The sequence below is a fragment of the Panonychus citri genome, unplaced genomic scaffold (assembly GCF_014898815.1).
Source record: "Panonychus citri isolate SS breed McGregor unplaced genomic scaffold, ASM1489881v1 Contig00139, whole genome shotgun sequence".
Classification (NCBI taxonomy): Eukaryota; Metazoa; Arthropoda; class Arachnida; order Trombidiformes; family Tetranychidae; genus Panonychus; species Panonychus citri.
The window spans coordinates 2353408-2370179 of NW_026515544.1; the positions used below are offsets into that span (position 1 = coordinate 2353408).

At 28.9% G+C, this 16772-nt stretch overlaps 1 protein-coding gene across 1 annotated transcript; it reads right to left on the reverse strand.

Annotated features, from left to right (window-relative positions):
• Window positions 1-1887: 1887 nt before the first annotated feature.
• LOC128394065 (serine/threonine-protein kinase 17A-like) lies at window positions 1888-16436 on the reverse strand. Its single transcript, XM_053354308.1, is given in 9 exon segments — window positions 1888-4273; window positions 4440-4616; window positions 6759-6807; window positions 7003-7129; window positions 14493-14631; window positions 15193-15334; window positions 15337-15404; window positions 15868-16106; window positions 16236-16436. Coding segments are annotated over 8 exon segments (1611 nt in total). The 5' UTR covers window positions 16008-16106; window positions 16236-16436; the 3' UTR covers window positions 1888-3504.
• Window positions 16437-16772: the final 336 nt, after the last annotated feature.

Consider the following 16772-nt stretch of genomic DNA (forward strand, 5'->3'; position numbering starts at 1 on the left):
AAGAGGATAAGGATGATAAAGGAAAGAAAGAGATGAGTGCATTTGAAATGATCTATGCAATAATTCAGTTGCCAAGATGTTTGTTGTTATTCTGATGATGAAGATAAAGATGATTAGGAAGAAGAAGAAGATGATGATGATGATGATTGCATCAGTTCGGTAAATTTTCACATGTAACCTTACAAAGAGATGATGATGAGAAAGATGAAGATGAAGATGATGATAAGAATGGCGAAGAAAAAAGTTACAAGAAGAAAGAAAATGAAAAATAGTATTGAAAATCATTGAGAACTTTTTTCTTCTCCTTTTCCATATTCACTCATCATTAACCTTGTCTATCGTTTAGATGATTAACTAATGATCATAGGAACGATTGTAAGATTAATTTGAGATGATTAACAATCCGTTAATCATGATTGTTATTGAGAAATTGTTGTTGTTGTTACTTAATCATATTAATCATTATCTTTATCAACAGGTTGTTATGATATTTTCATTGAGAATTGAACAATTTACCCTAAATGACTCATTTTGATTTGTTTTTATTTTTTTTTTCATTGCCATTGAAAGTTAAACATTGATTGAAGTTAATCACAATCAACTAATTACGAGGTAGCATCATTATCATGTTGATGTTAATATGAATAAATAAAAGGGATGAGAGTTTATATATATAAAACAGCAACAATTAACCAGAAAACCAAAAGCGTTGGTGTTAATCACTAATCGTTATTAATGAAATTAATCATGTTTAACTTACGATTATTATTATTATAACAATTACAAGATAAATACACTCACTCACACACACACAAATTATCAAGCAATTAACGTAAAGTGAGGAAATCAAATTAACAAGATTTATGTACAGGGGACAATTAAAAGGAGATTAACTGAATTAGTTAATTGTCAGAATGGTGTGAATTGATTAGTTTGTTCAGTTACGATTATAAACAATTGAAGTTCATTGACAAGGATGAGAAAGTGAAGTGAGTAATCATCATAATTGGCAATCATTTATCATCCTCCTCATCATCATCATCCTGACAATGTCATCTTCTTGTCATCCTAATTCCTTATCTTCATCTTCATCTTTATCTTCATCATCTTTTCCTGTTAATTTTTACTAACAATTAATGTATAACAATTAAAGGCGATACAATTTTAAACCAGTAAACCTGAACAACAACCATAGAGAAACTCAATTAACAGTTGACAATTAAGGACATTGAACCATAGTGATTAACGGTAGCTAATTGTTGATCGTAATGATAAACAATTTAAAGAGACAATGAAACAATTAATTGTCTTTATTTTTATACACAAAGAGTTTTAATTGTTGGATATTCATGAATAATCAGTGGATTAGTTAAATTGTTTTCACTTTAACGATGATTTTGTTTAATCAATTTTCAAAATAATGGAAAATTTAAATTTAACTTTTAATTGTATTGCATTTTACAATCAATAAACAATTGATTAATCACCATCTTTGATTGATTAATTGATTATCGTCGGGGTCACACAATTAAATGGTAAATATTAAATAGACAATATAATTGATTAACTTAACAAAATCGAGATGATGATTATCTTGATAAAGGTTCGTTTAAATTAACAATTAAAGTTAATAATCAGTTATCATCTTAATTGATTCACGATTTTGCTTTTCTCATCAATAATCAACCATTGAACAAAGTTAATTGTTAATTGTTTATCTTTTAAAGTTAAAACTTTTTATTATTAATATTTTCACAATAATTGTAACTTACCTTTGATAATAATTTACTAACTACAAACACAATTAATTTGAAATTAAATTTGATTGTTTTTTTTACATTCTACCGATTAATTAATAAAAATATTGATCATCTTAATTTGTGACAATTTAAATTGTGATAAGATGTTTATATCTCTGATTTGGACATTACATTGGACATTACATTTTGTTTAAGTTTAGATGATTTATAAATTGTTGGTGGTGATGATTGTTGATTTGATTGTGTGTGTTGTTCAATTGATTTCCCTTGATTGTGGTTTGGTCATCATCATGATAATAGTTAAATAATGAAGTTAATTAATCGAGAAGAGCAAAATATTGACAAAGTTTTTCTTCATCTTCATCATCCTTCATCAAATTTTCACTATTTTCTGTCTACATCTCTCTCTCTCTCTCTCGCTCTCTCATGTAACATTTTTTTGCTTCTTGTTATTTCAACATCAAGGAAAGTTTTCAAAATGATGATGAAGATGAAGATGATGAGGATGATGATGTTACAGAGCGGAAAAAGAAACAGTTTCAGATGAAATAACTTATATATTAATAGCTACCCATAGGTGAAGGGAAGACGACACGGAGATCACAATTGAAAAGGAAGATGAAAAAAAGGGGACATAGATGATGAACATGCTTGGCAATGTGATTGGAAGATAAAAATGAAGACAAGCTGAGAGAGAAAGAGAAAAAGAAAGAGCAAGGTGGTTTATGGAGAGAAAACATTTCAACAATCAACAATTTCCTTGCTAATTAATTGATTCCACACCATTTAGAGTCTTTTTTTTGTTGCCAATCATTGTCTTGATTCCTGAGTCTTAATTGTTGTGGTTTGTGTATGTGTCCATTTACTTTGAAAGGTCATTCAAACAAAGGCCAAATTGTGAAATAGTTTGTTGATTGATTTGTGTGTGTGTGTGTTTGTGTGGAGGTGGTGTGATAATAGTGATTAAATGTATTGATCAATTGATCAATCAGTTGAACACAGAGTGAATAGTTTGTATATAACAAAGAGAAAAGGCAAAAGTGGATTTTTTTATGCTCAATAAATTGCATCCTTTTTGAGGTTGTTATTGAAATCATTGACAAGAGTGTTGATGATTTAATAACAGAGAATGATGATGATGATGATGAGGAAGATGAAACCTTATTCTCTCTCAATCTCTATCATATAAAATGTAAACTTTTCTACGAGAAAAAGAGAGCAAAACAAACGGTAATCTATTTTCGCTTTGCCAATTTTTGTTTTTCATTCGCTTCCTAAAGGGATAACCCGTAAAAAGAGATGAGCTAATTTCCCAATGATTTTTTTCTGTGTAAATCAACGAGATATAAAAAAACAAACATATAATTAACTTAAGGTAATTTCTCATCAACAATAAAATCAATTCAATTAAATTAGATCGAAACTTGGATTGAATTGAAATACTCATGAAATCTGAGGTGGAAAATTAGTCTACCCGTCCAACCTTTTTGTGGGCCATCCCTTGTATCAGAATATAGCTCAAAGTATTTTAAGCATTTATCTCTCTCCCTCTCTGGTTATCTTCCTGTCATCATCATCATCATCATCATCATTTGATATCATTTTATCAACAGCATCTTTTAAGGGGATGAAAAAACTGGTACATGAAAAAGGTAATTAATGTGTAATTGTAATGATGAAAATAATAATAATGGTGGAGAGAGAGAGGAAGAGGGAGAGAGTGGGTTTGTTGTAGTGGACACTTTCAATAAATAAAGCTGACCCTCTCATCTCTTATATCTTCTCGGAAGACTAAGTGATAAGGTGACTCGAAGCTTGTTGATGATGAATATGAAGTTATTGATGAATTTGATTTAAACAGGATTGATGTTGATGAGGTTGATTTTTCGGTTGTGTTTGTTGATGAAGATGAAGATGAAGATAGATTATTATTATTGTTGTTGTTATTATTACGACGTTCAGTTGATGACGATCGGACAACTGTTGATGATTCCTCACTGACCATGAATCGTTTACAGGACGGAGTATTGGGAACTGATTTACTTTCACTGATATTTGAATGTGAGGTCATTTTTAGGATAAAATAATCTCGACTTTTATCTTTGGACACTTTATCCATACTTGTGATAATACTATTATTATTGTTATTATTGATGACAATGTTATTGTTATTATTATTAACCGTAGTATTGTTGCTGGTCAAATTGTTGTTATTATTATTGTTGTTGTTTGCAGCGACAACGATACCATTTGAAATATTATTATCTCTGAAACTGTTGTATGAACTGTTGATATTATCTTCATCTTGTATGAATGATTGGTTTTCCTTATTACTCTCGCTGACCACTACAACTTTGGGTAAATTGTTGACCGGTTGTTGATCACAAGGTAAAACACCATTGGGAGCACTGACAACACTTGAACTATCATTAACCCCAACAGCAAGATCATCGACATTATTATCCTCCTTTAACCAAGCGTGTTTTAAGCATTCTTTGGCAGTAGGTCGTTTCCTAGAAGAAGATAAATAGAAATTGTCATTATCATCAAACCATTGAGAAAAGAAATAGGGAGGATAAAGAGAGAGAGAAAAAGAAAGAGAAAAATTCGAGCATAGATAAAATGTCGAACGTAAACAAAAAAAAAGTTTGACAATCAATTGACAATTAAGTTAATTACTTTGGATCTGAAACGAGTAAACTCTTAATAAAGTCAATGGCATCCATAGAGATTTCATCAAACTCTGGTCCGAATTCAAGTTTAGTGTTGGTTATATTTGAATAGGTTTCTTGTTTAGTGTCACCCGAAAATGGAGAGTAACCTGTAAGAAGGACATAGGTCAAGACCCCGATGGACCTGAAAGAGAACAAAAAAAAAGAAAAAGGTTAACAAAAGAAAGAAAAAAAAAGAGGAAAATCAGTCAAGATAATCAACAAATGATTTACTCTTTATTTGTAAACATCATTAATCTTTAAATTAAGAGACTCAATTTTGATTGATTTATGAATTATCATTACGATAATTAATGAGAAAAGGAAAGCGGGAAAAAAGTGAAGGAGTAAAAAGAAGCTTAAATTGAAATAATTTAAATAGTAATTGACAGAATATGATTTAATGAGAGTTATCATCTTTATCTTCATCTTAGTCATCATTTTTATCTCTTATATTTTTAGTTGAAGCAATTAAGAAAACCAATACACTCAAACCGAGTGAAAGAAATAACTTATTGAATAAATTGATTGTAATAATAAAATGAATACATCAGCATGATAATCAAATCGAGTATCATAATTATCAATAAATATTGTCAAGTTAAATAGATTGAAGAGAAAAACATGAAAATGTCATTAAAGTTTAATTGCAATTGAAAGAAATCACTTGCAATTATATAATCAATTCCTGGTCAATTTGATCGTTTCTTATAATATATAAAAATTTCCTTAATCATTAATATAATTAATGGGGAACATACAAAAGGTAATCATTATCGAGATTGAAGTTTCAAAAATGATAATCAGAATCTGAATGAACATGAATACGAAAACAAAAATGGCCACTACTTCAATTGTAATATATTGATTGTAACTGTTTCTCAACTATCTTAATTGTTTCGTCAATTGTTAAAAATATTACTACGTTTTTCAAGTTGACTTTTTTTTCCTTAGCAATATAATCAACAGGTTTCAATAGCATAGAGATGAAGATAGAGAAGACCCAGTCTGGGATAAGTTCATTGATCCGTCTAAGAAAATGATCATTACATACATTCAAATATAAGGTAGAAGTTGTAAAAGGTAAGAAAGAAAGAAAAACAAAATAATAATAATAATAATAGTAAAGGTAAAGTTGTTTCCGTGCCACTGATAGGTAACAGTGACTTGTTAAAATGAACTAAGATACAGGTAAAAAAAAAGATGAGGATGGAAAAAGAGAAAAGAAAAAAAAGAAAGGTAACCGGGCTAAGAGGTTCTTGTTGTTAGGTAGAAATCTCCCCCTCTCACTCTCTTGTAGATTAAGAGAGAGAACAAGAGAGAGAACAAGAGAGAGAGAGAGAGAGAGAGAGAGAGACAGGGAGGGAGAAACTAAGGAGAGAGAAAAGGAAACGCGCCTCAGCGACTTTGCCATGGTCAACACACGGCAATAGAAACCATCATAATAACAGCATCACGGGAGAGGGAGGAAGAGATATAATAAAAAATAAAGGTAAAGATGAAGACAAAGACAGGATGCAAGGTGGATGATGATCAAGATGAGGTAGATAAATATATTAGCAAAAGAAGGAAGGAAAATAAAAGGTAAATTGAGAGGAAGGGAGGATATTCAGGTAAATATATAAGAGTGTGTGTTGAGGTAAAGGATCAAACAAGTAGTTGAAACAACAACAACCATTGGGGAGGAGAACGGAAGAGTTAACGAGTGACCTGAACGCAAATAAATGAAGTATTATTAATGAATTAATATATAAACGTATATAAAGTATATTTCATGATACGATTTGAGTTTTACTATGCATGTGTTTATGTTATCGTTTTTATTGATATTTATGATGATGAAAACAAGATATTAAAGGTCTCTCTCTCTCTCACCTCATCTTCATCTTCATCTTCATCTACCTGTATCTCTAGCTCTAGATTCATTTTAAATATATAAATATACTATTTTTTTATCAATATCTTGAATCTTGTTGCTACTGTTCAACTTATGCTACAAGCAAATGCCCTTAGGGTTTAAGATGCTCGTAAGAAAACTAGTCTGAAAAGTAGCCTTCTTTTTGTATTCATCTTCTTTCTTTTTCATCCAATTTTTTTTTTCTTTTCTTCTTGATGCATTCTGATCGAGAGAGAAATAAGAATGAGAAGAAAATTTATCACAAACTATTCTCACAATGGAAATATACTAATTAACGGGAAGAATATGAAAATATACTAGAATTGTAGAGTTGACAGCGTCCTAAAGAGAGAGATGATTATGATGATAAGGAAGATAAGTTTGACTTACCACATATCAGTTTCCAATCTGATTGCATCATAATGTAATATTTCGGGTGCTGAGTGAGAAAAAAAACAGATAAATCATGAGAAAAGTACATAATCAATAATATGGAATAAAATTCAACTGATTTGATGATGTAATTACAATCGTCATCATGATGATTTACTATGCAATAGTTATCTCTTTTCATCTGATAACAATTAAGGTTTAATTAGTTTTTTTCAAAGGAAAAGTCAAAGTTAACACGTACCAACATAATCTGGAGTTCCAACGATTTCTCTTAATTCAACTCCTTCGCTGATTAATCGTGAAATACCAAAATCGCAAAGTTTAACTTCGCCTTCGGGTAAAGGTCCAGTTAATAGTAAATTTTGGGGCTAAAATAATCAAGAGAGAAATCAAATAACAATTAGAATATGAATGTTCAGTTGAGTAAAAAAGTTCGAGTGTAAAAAAATAGTAACACAAGAGTTCATGATGATTCAGTGAAATTAACATCAGTGATATATTGTTGAAGTTTAGATTGACTCTCAATGGATTATAACCTTTGAACAATTAGATCATTGATTGAAATCTTTTAATCGTAAACTAATTGATGTGATAAAAGAAATGAATGAGTTACCATCAACGACTAATGTACGAGGAAAGATTGACGATGAAGAACTAAATTGCTCAATCAATTGAAATGCTTAATTGATTAATTATTCTAACTGTTTAATTGATAAAAGGACAAAAAGATGATCAATTATTGAAAGAAAAGTGGAAAAAAAGTCTCATCAAAACATTGCTGCAAGGCTATTATTTCAATCTCATCATCATTTTTCCCTTTCCTTTCTCATCAATTTCTCCATCATCAACATCATCCTCATCTCTTTATCATCACAACTTGTGACATATTCATTGCATTAACCTTATTATTTATGAAAGAAAAAGAGTAATCAAGTTTTGTTGGAACAATTTTCTCCCAATCAACAAGTTACAATCAAAAGAAAAGAGGTGAATACAAGTAATCAACAAATTAATCAACAAGAGTCAAGTTACAGAAAGAAAAACAAAAATTAAGTTGTGTGACCAATTAGATGATTAGTTTACAATTGATTGCCGATGTTGATGCTAAAATTGAGGTTAATGGCTCATTCAGTCTCCCTCATCATCTCTCCTTGAAGGGGACAGTGAATAATAACAACAAAATACAAATTGAATCTGATTAAGGGCAAGATGATGATAATGATGATAACATGATGATAACCAGAATAATACAATTTGGATAGATAATTATAATTATATTGATAATTTACCTTCTCTTTCAAATGTTTGTATTAACTCATCTCTCTCTCTCTTTTGCTGTTGATTATTAAATATAACAAATGCCTGAAATTTGAATCAGTTAATCATGACAATTAAATAATAAATTTGATTCCAATGGGAAATGATGATGATTAATATGCATACATGATGACGATAATGATGATATTCATTGTATCATCATCGTCAATATGATAAAATAGATTGTTGTAATTTTCAATTTAAATCATTTCCCTGTCACTTCATCATCAATAGGGTTTAATTGTAATCAATTACTTTGCAATTTGCTAATTACAATTAACATCTTTTTTACATTACTTGTTCTATTGTACATTAATTGTAATTGTAACGGCAAGAATTACATTTACTCGTGATGACAATTAACAAATCACTGTGATAATTTGCAACTCATCAATTCACATTCAATTATCATTATAAATACAGAAAAATGATCTACATTTGAAAAGTTAATTACTCAAATGATAATTGATAATAATCACATTATATTAACAGTTAAACTTTGTTGTAATTGTTTGATTTAATTGTTACCACCACTTAATGATTATTATATTGAAGAAATTAGGGAAATGTGTGATTTGCAAATTTCAGCTGATTGATTGTTATGATTAACTTTCCATCTCCATGTTTATAAGATTATTATTACAAGTAAATTGTTACAATTAACTTAAACTACGCTTAATTTTCAGTACTAATTTTCGGTAATTTTTGGTTTAAATGATAAAAAAAAAGTTCGAGGTTGATGTTCCAGTTTTAATAGCACAATTTAATTCAATGAAGTTTTTTTTCTGATTAATAATCAAGATAATCAACTAACAGAAAATTAACTTTGATCATAATATTTTTTTTTCTTCTGTTGATTCAATTAACTCGTTAAACTTATACACACATAAATATTGCAATGATAATCCAATTGTCCAATTGCAATTAACTATTTTGTAATAATATCATTAACATTAACCATTTAATTGTGATAACAATTAACTTTTTTTACTTTCTTCTGTATATAATAATAATATTATCATCAAACTCCCTTCACATTGAAACCTTGACCCAGATAATCAAATATAAATAAAAAGCTGATAATATTAATCACAATTGTTACACCTAAAAACACACAGAATGAATATTCAGATAATCAACTGAATTAACAAATTGTGATTAGAAAAAATAAGAAACAAGCAATTGAATACATGAAGTATTATGATTTTCCAATGAGAAAATAAAAAACTTTAATTATTTCGAGAAAAAAAAAGTTCTAAATCTTAACTTGTCTCTCTATCTAATTCTAATTAAATTAAAGGTTAAATGATTAGTAAATTGTTTGGTGTCTCATTTTTTTCTCGCAGTGATTAGTTTAACTAATTTAGCAATTACCAAATCATATCCTTGGTTATTTGGGTAAAAAGTGCAATTTGTTGATAATCAAAATGTAATTTATAACAGTTTAACTAATCACATTATTAGTTAACTTGCAATCAAGCAAACTAATTAAATTGATTTAATCCTTGATTCACTTTGATAGAGAGAGCTTTTTTTTTCTTGATTAACAACTTAAATCAATATATAAACATGTAAACCTAATCAAACAATTAAAAGTGATAATGGTTGAAATAATATACGAATCAAATACATAATTGTGATACTACAATTAAAATCAATTAACTGTTTTGATTTGCTTCATGGCGATTCTCAAGTTAATCAAGTCAACGATGAAAATACAATTCAATCTAACCTTTTATGTGTTTGATTATTTGAAGCAGAAAAATTAATTGTTGTTTCACCAATTAAATCAGCAAATCATTTCCTTTGAATAATAAAACAAGAAAAAAAACTCAATTGATCAACATCATCATGATCATAATTCCCAATCATAACAATATCATTCCAATTGCAGATGATTAACACTGTTGATTAGAACGTCATTCTAATCAATTGGATAATATTTAGTTAATTGTTGTTGTTTTTCATTCAACAATTTTAACTTTTAATTAGTAGTAAAATCCTTAATCAAGGTTATTGTTTGAATGCCAGGTTGCTAAGTGTAAATCATCATCAAGAAGTGACTTAATTAATTAACTGGATACACCAGAGTAACTAATTTAATCAACCAGAATCTTCCTATGATGATTAATAGTAAATTCAGCTGCTAGTGTATTTAATTTAGCTTCTTGTTGATCTTGATTGTCACCCTGATGGAAAAAAAATAACACAATGTGAATGTTAATTTACAAACAACAATTAGTTAACAATTTCCATTCCATAAGAATTTGAATTTCTTTATTTATCTGATTATCTTAATCAACTTGTAGCTGATTAATCATTTAATGTTAAACTTTCACTTTCAGAATATCTTTTCCATTTTGTTTTGTTTCAAGTGTAATATCATGTCATTATCGTTGTTATCTTCATCATCTTCTTCATTATCCTTATTGTCATTCAGGATCATCTCAAATGATAATGAATCTGCAAACTGTTGCTAGTGATAATAATAATGATCTTGTCACCAAGAATATCATGTTTATCATGCTTATTAGCTCATCTCATTGACTTTGAACTTAGCAACAAAACAGTAAAAAATAGTTATCAACATCGTTACAAACGTTACAAGAATGTCACCAATTACCATGAATATAAATACACATGAAAATTTGAGAGAGAGAGAGAGAGAGAGAGAGAGAGAGAGAGAGATTAGGATAAAATAGAAAATATCACAATGAATTTCTGAGGATAAATCTAATTCTTTTCTTTTATGGATAAGCAAATTTCTCGCAAGAATAGAAGATGAATATAACCGTGAAGAATTCAAATCTAAGGACGAAATGTGTGAGAGAGTGAGAGAGAGTGAGAGAGAGAGAGAATCAACAGAGAGATAACAAGGTCTATCAACAAGGTGAAATAATCACACAAGTAAATCTCATCAATTAATCAACAACAAAAATCAAACAATTATGATTACTTTCTTGCTCCATTCAAACTGAACGAAATTTTTTAAATTAACAATAAAATTACTTGAATACACCTTGAATTCAGTTAAGGGTTAATAAGACAAGTTTCCTTAACCTTGATTTTATCATCTCTCCCATTGGCTTTGTATCTTCATGTTGATAATCATCATCGAAACAACAGAAAATACAAATACACTCTTATCATTAAACTTCATCACAATCATTTACCAACAATTAACAATTTCCTTCTTATTGTTACATAGTCAAAACCAATCACCTTCAACATGTCACCATCAATATGATGACAATCATAACAATACAATCAGCAACACCATTAGAAGTTATTGTTTCCAATTGAATCTCCCTGGTTGTTGTCGTTCAAATGAAAATTCAATGTACATTTAAATGATTTTTTCTCAAGCAACTATTATCATGTCGTTTGTTAATATTATCATTTATGTTTCGATTCCGAATTTGTTTTTACATCCCTCATCTCTCTCTCTCTCTCTCTCTCTCTCTTCATTTCTCTCTTTGAAAAACACGCACACACTAAAAAAGAAGTTCTAACTGACAAGCTAATCAAGCTGCAAGGTTAAATTAGTTAGAAACACTGAACATATGAATTCAGAATTGATCCTGATGGCAGTTTGTTTATACGTGAGTGTAAACCCACACCCAAAATCTACAACATAAATATTAGAGATAAACAGTGTATATTATAAAACGAATGGGAAAATATATGTATTGATATTTTCTCATCTCGCCCGAACTTCATCTTCTTCATCCCAATCCGATTTCCTATGTAGTTGTTGTTTAATTGTGTAAATTTTAACTGCTAATTACAAATTAACATTATGTATATATAACATTAAACCATAAATGGTGTTATCATTAATTATGCATAGATGCATGTTAATAGTTAGCAGTTTTCTATTAGGAGATATAATATGAGGAATCATATGTTTTCTTCATCATCTCTTCAAATTAGCATTTCTATTTTTTTTTGCTTTTCAAGGTTATCCTAGTGTAGCATTTATATAATAATGATCATCATCATGGTCATTGAACATTTAATTATTGATTGTTAGTTGATTAGTTTGGTCAGAAAAAAAGAGAAACATTGAAGAGATTAAAACGATAGGAAATAATAATAATTATTTCATCATTTTCATCACCAGAATCATGATATTGGAAAGAGAATGATATTAATTGAATTAAAGTTAGAAAAGGTAACGATTGAACTTGTAAATTTCTTGTGGTAATAGATGTAATTCAGATCAATTAAGAGGTAAGAACATCATCATTATCATCGTAATGATGATGATGATCTTCATGTTGCTCTTGTTTCAAGTTGCTTTTCATCTTCATCTTTTTTTCCTTCTTATTGGTAACCTGTAAATATAGAAAGTGTTTGGACAAAATTTAATCATTTAATGATTAATTTTTAGTCTTAGACTTAATGATTCTATTCTGGTTCATTGAACTGATTTTCTCTTCATTTCATTCAGATCAGTTTTTTGTTCTTGTCATTCAAACAGGTAATTTGGTTAAAACTACAACGCAAAGGTAAACGAGAGAACAGCAATTTTTTTCAAAAAAAAAATAAAAGCATCACAATTAATTCAAGTTAGTATTTAGTGAGTTAGTGTTATTTAATCAAAAACCAATAATCTAATAACTTTTTCTTATTGCTTATGGTCATTTATCAATTTGAATATTAATATGTATTAATAGATGGATGATGATTGCGGTATGACATTGGCTTCTAATACTAATAAGTTATAAAATGATACATCATTTTTTTGCGAAAATAATAACATACAGAAAAAAATTAAATATATAAATTTAGATAAATAATATCTATCAAAATAGTCGCACCATCAAAATATATATCGAGAGCAGTTTGTATTATGCATTTAAAACGGATACGATTTTTACTTAACACAAACAGATATACTCAATTTCTTAATCTGAATATCAATCTACTTATTACGTTCTGTTCCCTGTTTTCATGTTTAAGCTTCACCTTCATCATCCTGATCATCTTGATGATGATGATGATGATCTTCTTCTTCTTCTTCTTCTTCTTAACTTTGGTGATGCTGATAACATGATTTTCGTTTTAACGATTGTCTTAGAGGTCACTCATTCACGGTGTCCTCAGGTTTCCTGAGGCTGTGAATTGTGAAGGATCTTTTGAGATCTTTCAGAAGTTGATGATGATGATCAAGAAAAAAAAGAGAGCAAGGAAGCAAAGGAATAGAGGAAAGAGTAAAAAAGAAGGAGAGGAAAAAAGCAATTGAATTGAGCAGATGATGATGATGATGATGATGATGATGATGATGATGATGATGAGAATGATGATTTTTGTTCAATACAAAACGACAACATTAACCCAACACCTTGAAAGGGAACCTCTTTTCACGTGAATAAAACGGCAATATAGTGATAAGGAAGAGAATTGAAATCGCTCATTAATCCAGCAATTAACATTCAAATACTGAGTATATCAAGTATTTAAGACCATAAATAAGGTTTAAAATTGACAATCTATTCACTTGTTATGAGGGAGAAACAAATTCAACAACACAAACCAAAGTATCATATAACTGGAAAAAAAACTCATCATTGTTAAAATATCAAGATAATTATCTAGTTAATAATAATGATATGATTGTATTAATATTAAATGTAATAAATGTGTATATATTTGACCAGTTTCATTTTGGTCAACATGAGATGAAGGATAAGTGGACAACAGTAATCAATTGGTTAATCAATAATGCAACAATGTGATTATAAACAATAGGGAAAATCATAATAGGTAAATTATTGTTATTGTTGTTGTTGTTGTATGGGAAAAACAGGTAAGAAAAAACAACTTTCCATAACAAACAATTTACCTTTAATGATATATTTACATTTAAAGAGATTAAGGGAATAAATATTTATAAGCGGAAATAGCAACAAGTGATGTTTAAGTGTTTTCCACACACAAAAATAGAGATGATGATGAAAATAATCAGCTGAAGATGGAGAAAAATTGTAGAAAGAAAGAAGCAAAAATTGACAGACAGAAAAAAAGGAAAAAAAAGATGGAAAGATGATAAAACGAAACGAAGATGAGGATGAAGATGAAGAGGAAAAAAAACTTTATCTTCTCAGAATGTATTAGTTATGTCATGAGGCAATATAAACATACACTTAATCAGTTATCGTTTCAATCGATGAACTTGACATGATATCGTTACCATTGCTTGGCAAAAGCTCTCAACGATTTTTTTTTCACTCTTTGCTTTTTTTTCCTGTTACCAGATAACGGTAATCATTGATTGGAAAATACATAGAGATTATCATGATTTATAATTAACACAGTTCTCAGTTATAATCTTGATAGTAAAAAAATACCACTGAAAGTTTACAACTGAATCTCTACTTGGATAAGTGTTGGTAGTAAATGAAAACTTACCTTGATGTCAAGGTGGGCAATGTTATTACTATGGAGAAATTGTAATGCATTTAAAATTTGTCGCAAAAGTCGGATGACATCTTTCTCTGGGATTGTATCCTCTTCATCTAATATCCTCTGTAATTCACCACCTTTAGCCCTGGATTAAGATAAATGAGTAGAGAGAGAGAAATAGATTAGAGATCAATTAGTATTGTAAAAGTTAAACAAGGTAACATGTGTGAGGAAAAACAAAATCAAGGGTAAGTGGATTAGGAGCCAAGAATTGTATCTCTTTTTGAGAGATAATCTTTTCATTCATAGATTTTAGATGAGTTTTCTTGAATGAAAATCGATCGGATTTTGTGTTAAACATGAAATTAGAAGTGAAAATTGGAGTAAACAAAACATTAGCAACACATATTAGATGTAAAAACTGTTGATAGTTATTAATTTTTCCTTCTTGCAATAATGTTTCACTTTAATCACACGCACTGATTGATTTTCGGGGAAAAAAAACAATTGGTGATTTTGATTATTGTCTTTTTTATGATAACTACTTTTGCTTTCACTGGATTAATGGTGGTGGTAGTGAGTTCATATCATTTTCAGGTAGATTAATGTTACTACACTTAAACTGTAGTTATGTAAGATTGAAATTGTTACATTAATTGTTAATTGTATTGTTTCTTGTAGTCGTAAAACGTAAGGTAAAACTTACATTTCTAAGATTAAAATGAATTCACTTGATGTTTCGTAAACTTCATGTAACTTAACGATACCATCATTATTCTGTGATAATAGTAGGACACCAATTTCGTGCATAATCTCGTGTCGAACATCAGTTGATCGTCGTCGTTTTTAATCGATTTACCAGCATATTCGATACCTGTTTGTCTATGGACACATCTTTTCACTTGGGCAAATTTTCCTCTACAAGGAAATAAACGGAAACCAGAAAAGAAAAGAAAAGAAAAGAAACAAAAAAGATTCAATGAATATTCAACATGTAAACATAACCACAGGTAAGAAAATAACGTGTTTAATATAAGAAAAAAAAAGCTAAATCAATTACACTAATTTAGTAACATACACACACTCACACAATTTATAAAGCAGGAAAAAAATTCATCATTTGAAACAATACTCATTGGGATCAAGCTTCAGTTCAAGGTTAACATTTGTTTTACTTGTTGCTTTTTCTATCTGCTTATGTTATCATGAAAAAAAAACACTGATTTATCAACATAATACTATTGATGATTTTTATGAGCACCAACACAAAAAGAAAACAAATCAGGATAAAATTGGAAAGAGAGAAAGAAAGTGAAAAACATTCTCGAATGATTGACACTTTGATGACAAATTAAAAGTGAATTTGAAATTGTTTTATTACCTTGCAAATGGTCGAGGATCAACCAGATACACCGATTCAAGAGATTCCGTTCGTATATCAATGGAGATTGGAAAATTATCCTCACTGATGAATCCTTTTCTCTGTGAATTGGAACCACCACCATTGATGAAATGACCCATAACAACAGCTATTGTTTATTTATATTCCTTTTCTCTATTATTTTTGGGTAACTCGGAAAAGCCGAAAATAACAAAATAATAACACGACAGAAAAAAAACCTCTAAGAGAGAGAGAGAAAAAAGAAGAGAAAGAGATTCTATTATAAGAGTTACCATTTACTTATTAACACCAATAGAGAAAAAAAGAGAATAGAAAAAAAATCAAACAAAGAAAATGATTCTCTTTACTTTTTGTATTTTGTTTCCTTTTTCACAATTTTGTTCACTTTCCAGGTAAACAGGTTGATCACTTTAAACACCAACAATAAAATATTTAATTTAAGAAAAACACTCACAATTTAATCAAATTAATGCCAAACAACAATTAATTCACCAAAAAGAAAAAACTTTCCAAATCAACTTGTTCATTCTCAACTTCAATTTAAACCGAAATCAAATTAAACGATTTTTTCTTCTCATTAAGCTCCGCCTTTTTTGATGAGAAATTCTTTTCGAAACTGCTGCCATCTCTTATCTCTCAATGACACTAAACTCTTCTCAAATGAAGTAACTTTTTCAACTTTTTATTTTTCTTAATTGTTGATAATTTGTAGTTTTTGGCTCTTATTGATTAGAAAATTGGATTATAATTGTTGACATTGTTGTCTGAATTTATTCACCTATTGGTGAATTAATTACTGACCTTATTTAGGACAATATATATTTTGTAAATAGCTTGAGGTTATTAATCAATCAATTGTAATATAATGAAACATTTAGGTTGAT